This window comes from Cynara cardunculus, unplaced genomic scaffold (assembly GCF_001531365.2).
Source record: "Cynara cardunculus var. scolymus isolate 2C unplaced genomic scaffold, CcrdV1 Un_Scaffold_8276, whole genome shotgun sequence".
In the NCBI taxonomy this organism is placed as follows: domain Eukaryota; kingdom Viridiplantae; phylum Streptophyta; class Magnoliopsida; order Asterales; family Asteraceae; genus Cynara; species Cynara cardunculus.
The window spans coordinates 1-8,011 of record NW_020204099.1 but is presented as its reverse complement, the minus strand read 5'-3'; the positions used below and the strand labels follow the sequence as shown (position 1 = coordinate 8,011).

The 8,011-nt window shown below is 34.5% G+C and overlaps 1 protein-coding gene across 1 annotated transcript; it reads right to left on the bottom strand.

The window, feature by feature from the left end:
- Positions 1–5,826: 5,826 nt before the first annotated feature.
- Positions 5,827–7,414, bottom strand: LOC112505083 (polyphenol oxidase, chloroplastic-like). The gene has a single exon (XM_025109033.1). The coding sequence runs from the start codon at positions 7,109–7,111 to the stop codon at positions 6,008–6,010; it is 1,104 nt and encodes a 367-aa protein (XP_024964801.1). The 5' UTR covers positions 7,112–7,414; the 3' UTR covers positions 5,827–6,007.
- Positions 7,415–8,011: the final 597 nt, after the last annotated feature.

The following is an 8,011-nucleotide window of genomic DNA, read 5'->3' as shown; positions in this document are numbered from 1 at the left end:
CTTGTAATCTTGAATTTTAAGTAATATGCATCAATATACAGTACTTCATGCATAAAAATTAGTTTTTATGAATTTTTGTCAAATAATTTATAATATAGTATAAATATTGTAAATATTCTGTATTTATTATCATGCTACTTTAGCTCCTAGATTAGTGATTGCAATTATGGTTAATTGCTAGGATTATGAGTTTGTGTACTCTATATCGTCCTCTAGTGAATATTAACTTTTAAATATTTCATTTGATATTAAAATCGGTACATTTTTTTCAAAATTTTATGATACATTTAAATTTATATTTTATTCAAAAAATAAAAACGTTATAGTTTAAATACTACATAAAATCGTATTATAACATCGACGAAGACAGAATAAAACAAAACATTAAATCGAGATGTATCTCATTGTATTGCGCGAGTACCATTCTAACACTACAAAAATAAAGAGTATCAACGAGAGAAAATTCCCTCGCCGATCCGTCGTTAAAGGAGTCTTCCATCGCTGATAGTCCGTCGGTCAAAAACTCGTAGTAATGATATCGGCGATAGATTTCCGAGGGAACCTTTCAGCGACGGATTAGCGAGAGAACTTTCAGCGACAAATCAGCAAGAGAAATTTTCAGCGACAGATCAGCGAAGGAACTTTCAGCGACGGATCACCGAGGGACGGTAGGGACTTTTAGCGATGGATTTTCTCTCGCTAATCCGTCGCTAATGTTTATTAATCTAAAAATAAATAATTTATAATTACATAATTTCTGTATTCATTTATACAAAACCTGACCATAATCAACCAAACCAAAACTATGAACAAATTAAAACCAACCTATTCATACAATTTAAAATATCCAATTCATACAATTTAATGTTCAAATTCGTACAATCTAACTACGGGAGGTGGGGAAGGGAGAAAACGTATCCTGACTATTTCATAAGCGCAACAAAATGCTCTGATAAGGCGGTCTGTTCGGCTAATGCAGTAGCTTGTTTGGCCTGTTCGGCCTCCAAATATGCCTTTCTCTTCCGTTCGGCCTCCATCTCGGCCAGATGGCATTCCTCCCGCAGCCGTGCCTCCTCCTCTACCCTTGCCAACTTCTCTCTCAAATCTGCTACCTATAAATATTCAATATTCGACAAAATCAGTAATTTGTTCGCAATTAAAGTAATAAGAAAGTATATAACAATATAACCAGCATACCTCCGCTGTTGACTCGTATGATCTCCCGGTGCTACTGCTACATATACTCGTCATAGCATAAGAGGGATCCTGGGAGGTCCCGAAACCAAAGATGTGGCCCTTCCTCCATCATCCGACACTCTGCTCCCAAAGAGATGCCTCATCAGGGGAAGGGATATCGGTACTAGATGACTGTGACTCACCCCTAAGCGATTGAAATCGCTCCTATGGTTCACCAAAAAAAACGGGTGAAATTATATATGTAGAAATTTCAGCAGTATAACAACTGTAAATCAAACATATACATTGCATGTTTTTAACAATCAAAGCATTCTAATAATATCAATGGTAGTCACATTCTCAATCTATCTACTTAGCCTAACGTCTGCCCAACAATGACAACCCAAACTAATAGCATCACTATGTTTATTAAAATATATTACCTTAAACCTACCAAACATATCTATTAACCGAAGTAGTGGTTTTAGAAAATTTAAATGATACCTAACAACTTTGGGGTAATTGAACTGAGGAGGATCGGTAGGCGGGTCAGACGAACCTTGATCGAACTTTCGGTTCGTCCAATGAGTGCGCTCAAACACCTCAGTAGCAGTCGGCTCACGACCCATTAGTTTTGCCTACATTAGACAATTAGATAAAGTTGTTAGTAAACATAGAGAACGAATTACATTTCAAAAAAGATTATACTCACCATCATGTCTTGATGTTGTGCAGTACTAATCGATCCTCCGGTGTGTCTGGACGACACCCCCTCAAACTGTGTGTTCCGATTGGCCTTATTGATCCTGTATTTCCTCTTCCAAGGCTCGGTATCCCAAACCTGTCAAAAACATAGCACATATATAAGGAGGTCCAAAACACATGATAGTTCATAAAGCTCACAATAGAGATACAAACCTGGTCAATCATCTGAAGCCAAAACCTCTATCGGATCCATACAGGACGGTGTAATCTAATCCGTTCTCACTGTTCCATTGCTGACTACTTGAAAGTCAAACTGTAGGTGTGAATGAAGTTGGAGGTCTTTTGAAACAAATGTAGGCAGTATACACTCATGATCTGCTTCACGAGTTGAGAAGTCTACATGTAAATTTTTGACTACTAGAAAGTTAAACCGTAGGTTTAGAGGAGTTTCAGATTATTTAAAAACTATAAGTATAACGGTTTAACTACTTGAAAGTCAAACATAGCTATGAATGAAGTTGAAGGTCTTTTGAACGAGTTGAGAGAGCCTATATGTAAAGTTTTGACTACTAGAAAGTCAACCCGTAGGTTTAGAGGAGCTTTGGATGACTTTAAAACTCTAAATGTAACGGTTTGACTACTTGAAAGTCAAACTGTAGGTGTGAATGAAGTTGAAGGTCTTTTGAACGAGTTGAGAAAATCTACATGTAAAGTTTTGACTACTAGAAAGTCAAACCGTAGGTTTAAAGGAGTTTTGAATGACTTTAAAACTCTAAGTGTAAAGGTTTGAACAAGTTAAGAAGCCTATGTTTTTTAAAATTTCGACGGCTTAACGGTTATAAAATGAATATTTCCAAATGTTTGCCCAACCTGATTGACAACTCAACTACAAATGAATACAATCAAGTCTAACGTTTGCCCAATAATTGTCAACCCAATTACAAATCTATATAATCAAGCCTAATGTTTGCCCAATAATTAGCAACCCAACTAATTAACAAAATATAAATTTCTAGTAATAGCAATAAAGGTAACCAACGAATATATAAAATTTAACAAACAAACATAGAACAAAAGAAGCAAATAAAGTTTTACGATTTAAAAATTTTCTAAAGAACAACTTCTAAAACACAAACATATAACTTTTATGATTTGTTTAACCTAAATGTATATGTAAAATTTAACAAACATATACGTTTGGTTTTCCTCTAAAATCCCAAATCCTAAATCTCATTTTGACTTTTAACATCATGTAATAAACATAGATTTATGTTTTAACTTACATTTATATACATGTTCTATACCTCTAAATCTCAAATCCCATATTCTATATTTTTTCTAATTAACAAAATAAATACATGTAATAAACATAATCATTTCAAGACCATTTGGTCTCTTAAATCTCAAATCCAAAGTCAAACTTGATTCTACTTAAAAATAGTTTGATTTTACCTTTAAAATCTCAAATCCTACCTTACCTTTAAAATTCCAAATCCCAAACACATTTTATCAAAATAACCCTAATATTTGTCTAACAATTGAAAACCCAAACTAACAATGATTTAAAAATAACATTTATAGATTAAAATTTATAAAACTAACAACTCAAAATAACCTTGAGATTTGCCAAAAAAAAAAAAAAAACTTAAAATTTTTAGGGTTAGAGGTTGGGAATGAAATCAGCTGGAGCAAGGGTGGGAGGTGGTGATGACAGTTGGCGGCAGGTAGAAGGTGGGAGGTGGTGCCGTCAGTCGAGAATGGAAGAAATGTCGGTCGATGTGAGAGTCAGTAGCGGAAGCAGCGTCGATCGGGAATGGAAGCAGCGCCGATTGAGGTGGGAGGTGGTGCCGCCGGGATGTGATGGTGACGGTCGCAGCACCGGTCGTTGAATGGAAGCAGCCTAGGTCGTTGAAAGTGAAGCAACCGAAAGAAACCGTAGGGAACTTGTAGAAGATGAAGGCTTGTCTGTCGATTTGGGAAATTTTCGTCGCTGATAGTCTTTTTAAAAATAATTTTTATTTTATTAAATATTTTTTGATAAATGTAATTAATAATATAATTGGTTATTAATTATTAATTAATAAACATTTATTATATACTAATTTTTTCATNGAGGTAACATTTTCACTTAAAACCTCTTAATTGCTTTTAGAGCTTCCAATGCTTGCAAAGAAAGCCTAGATTTCAATGATTCAGATTTCAGATTTCAGACGTAAAAACAAACAGTTTGACTGATTCAGATTTCAGACTTCAGCACCACCTCTTAAAATTCAGAAGTGAATTCAGACTTCAGACTTAAGCACCTCTTAAAAAACAAACGTCACCGAAGGCTTGTCTGTCGATTTGGGATTTTTTATATTAAAAAACGACAGATTTCGAAGGGAAATTTCCGTCGCTGATAGTCTTTTTAAAAATAATTTTTATTTTATTAAATATTTTTTGATAAATGTAATTAATAATATAATTGGTTATTAATTATTAACTAATAAACATTTATTATATACTAAAATATTTTTTTCATAATTATAATTAATAATTTAATTAGTTATTATTTATTAATTAATAAATATTTGTTATTTATAAATATATTTGTCTTTTGATAAATATAATTAATTAGTATTGAATAAAACCGAATAAAGCTCAACAAAATCAAATAAAATCCAATAAATGAATTAAAGCCATTAGGGCTCAATTAAACCGAATAAGGTCCAATAAAATGGATTAAAACCAAATAAAACTCAATACGGCGCATTAAGCCCTRTAAAACCGAATAAAGACCAATAAAACTGTAAAGCCAATTAAGGTTCATGCATTAAGTCCAGTAAAACCGAATAAAACCAATTAAAATGTACTAAAATAGAATAAAGCCAATTAAAGTGCCTATATATACATACACACATATACATATATACATACATACACCTACATAATACGTACATACACACACACACACATATATATATATATATAATTTGTATATATATGTATCTATGTATGTATATGTATATATATATGTATATGTATGTATGTGTGTATATATGTATATGTATATGTATATATATATATATATGTGTGTGTGTGTATATATATATATATATATGTAGACTTGGGATCACGTGAGACCAGTCTGTCTTCGTGAGACCCGTGAGACCACTTTATTACACTTGAAACTTCACAGAAAAACTTTGTGAAGGTAACATTCACAGTATTTTTGGTATGAAAGTTCGATTTTTTACTTTCACAAAGTTCTGCTGTGAAGTTTCAAGTATAAAAAAATGGTCAGACCATGTCTCACGAAAACAGACTAGTCTCACGTGAATCAACCCTATATATGTATATGTGTGTGTGTATATATATATATATATATATATATATATATGTATGTATGTATGTATGTATGTATGCATATACTAGTGCAAAATTACATATGATTTGGTTTTTTTTGTGTTTTCTTACTTTCTTCATGCTTTTCTTTGTTTCTCCCTCTATATATAGAGGTCGATTCAAATAAGAAAAATAAATATGATTAACAAAAGAAGAAATGATTAAGCAAATGTTCATACATTAATCCTTAAAAAAATASAAAAGAAGAGTCTACTTAAAAATACATATGTAAATCAAAGTTACAAATATATATTATCCATGTGAGTAGATATATATGTATTCAAATAAATATTATTTTAATTTGAAACTCCTACCACATATAATTAGTATATATTTTAATTGAAGGTGTCCTGTAATAAATAAATATAAAATTCACACATGAGACATGTGGAAAATGTGTTGATCAATCGTCTGCTTGGAAGAAGAGTTCATGTATCAGCTCGATCGATAAGTTATTTAATTAATCTGAATGCACCACATTTTGTCTGTTTCCTATCTTTATTAAACAACTTGTAGAACCAAAAGTGATAATTAAACTTATTGAGAATGATAACCGATTATTCATATAGAAAAAAGGATACATTGATTACTTGATGAACTTGCCACTACTAAATAAGAAGTCGCAACCATGTAATAAGAAGTCGCAGCCATGTAATGCAGTACATGGTCTACGATTATTGAAAGCAAACAGACAGACAAATGAAATTAGGATCGATAATGCATGCATGCTCATCAATCATCCTCAASTAGCAGACGAAACCAACTCAACCTTAATCTCACCAACRGTCACATCCTCGCACCCTTCCCCGGGCACCAATGTCACCAAAATATACTCATCGTTCTCGGCTTGTATGTCCTCCAACAGCTCATTCAACCCGAACGTTGCCCCACTCCTCATCACCATTTTGTGCCCATGCAAATGTGCCAACTGCGAGAAACTACCTGCAAATTCACTGTCCGTCGGAGTGCTTGGGGTACCGTCGTCTAGGTCATTTACAAGCACATCAAACTTGACAAATTTCTCGCCATCCAGCTTGATATCATTGACATACAATAGCTCATAGCTTTTCTTCTTATCCTCTTTGCTTCTCTTTGTAGCTGGCCTCTTCACCAGGACCTTCACTGTCTGGTCTAGTTTAACACGGAACTTCGTCTCCTCCACTTTTTTCACCGTTCCAAAGGACTTGGCTGCAACATTTGAGTTCGTGTTACGTGGAACTGGTCGGCTTCTAAGCCAGGGGAGTGGGGAMGGTTCATATACGTAACTTAGATTCTCCACGTTTACACAGTCTCTGTTGTAGACACGTACAAGCTCTTTGTTCTCGTCATAAAACACGTATGACGCGTTTAGCCAATCAGGGTCTGTAGGGTCGRTGTGGTCGGGGTAATCGGGCCCCTGCATATCCTTCCATAATGCCCACATACGGTCCACATTGGCATGGTGGGTGTAGAACAGAGGATCCCAACCTGCCGAGTAGAAGTTGCCCATGTCCTCGTTATTGGGCATTCTTGGGTCACCCACCCATATGTGCACCGCCGTGTGAACACCAGACTCGATTGGCCCTGTAGAATGCTGTATATCAATGGGGTCATCTCCAGCTCTGAACACCCCACCAAAGAAGGTGTCTGCGTTRGGGGAGTTGGTTATCATCTGCTTATACATTAAAGTCAGATTTGCGCCTATCTGTTGTACGCAAGTATAATCGGCACTGGCAGAGTTTTGGAAATCCATGTTGAGGATGGCTGGTGGGAGATGATCCACGTTCCGAAATRCGTCAAAGGCAGGGTTTGGTAGCCTTGAGTCGGAGTTGGGCAAATAAGTTCTAAACTCTTTAAAAAATCGCATGTTTCGTTGGCTTAAAAAATAGGGTTAGGGGCATATTTTATTATTTTCGCATAGAGCATCAAAAATCTTAGGACCGGCCCTCCCCTAAAAGCAAGTTCCTCCGGTCCAGATTCAGTGTAAGTTTTTYGGATTCGAGTCGCTTCTCATTGTTATCGGTGGCATTGCACGAGACTTTGAAGCTGCGGTGGGTAGATTGTTTGGAACGTTGGCGGGAGGTGGAAAAGAAAGGCGAATTTGGGAGTCTTTTGGTGGTGGTGGCCGGCGTAGTGGCAGTGAAGGAAGTAGGAGTGGCAAGAGAAGCCATTGTTTTGTGTGTCTTAATTCACTGGTTCCAGCTTGCCTTATATAGAGATTTTGTAAGCCACCTAACCACCCCCGCCCATGCTTTATATTATGAAATTCATGTTTTTTATAGATTGTTGTTTAATTTGATAGTAATTTTAATAATATTCTGATCTGATCTGCTTCTAGTTTAACTTAACTTATTTATTGATGATGATACAATAATGTGTGTGTATATATATATATATAAAGCAATCTTGTGGAGCTGGAATATTGATGATTGTCTACAATCAATAAATTAATTATTGCAGGGAAAAAAACCACGTCGATGCATGTATCATAATATTAATTTATCAATCATCATTAATACTATTATTGATTTCCAGATCAATAAAAAGATTGGGTAATGCTAATATTGGATGTATTCAAACACTTTACAAACTTAAGCTCATACATATATATATATATATATATATATAGGTTGATTATTATACAACCTTTAACATTTGTACAACCAATACAACCCAATCTCAACCGTCCATTTAATTTGATGAATATGTGATTTCATAGAAGTTTTGATTGTTTCCTAATATAAAGTATTGATCATAATTAATGAAC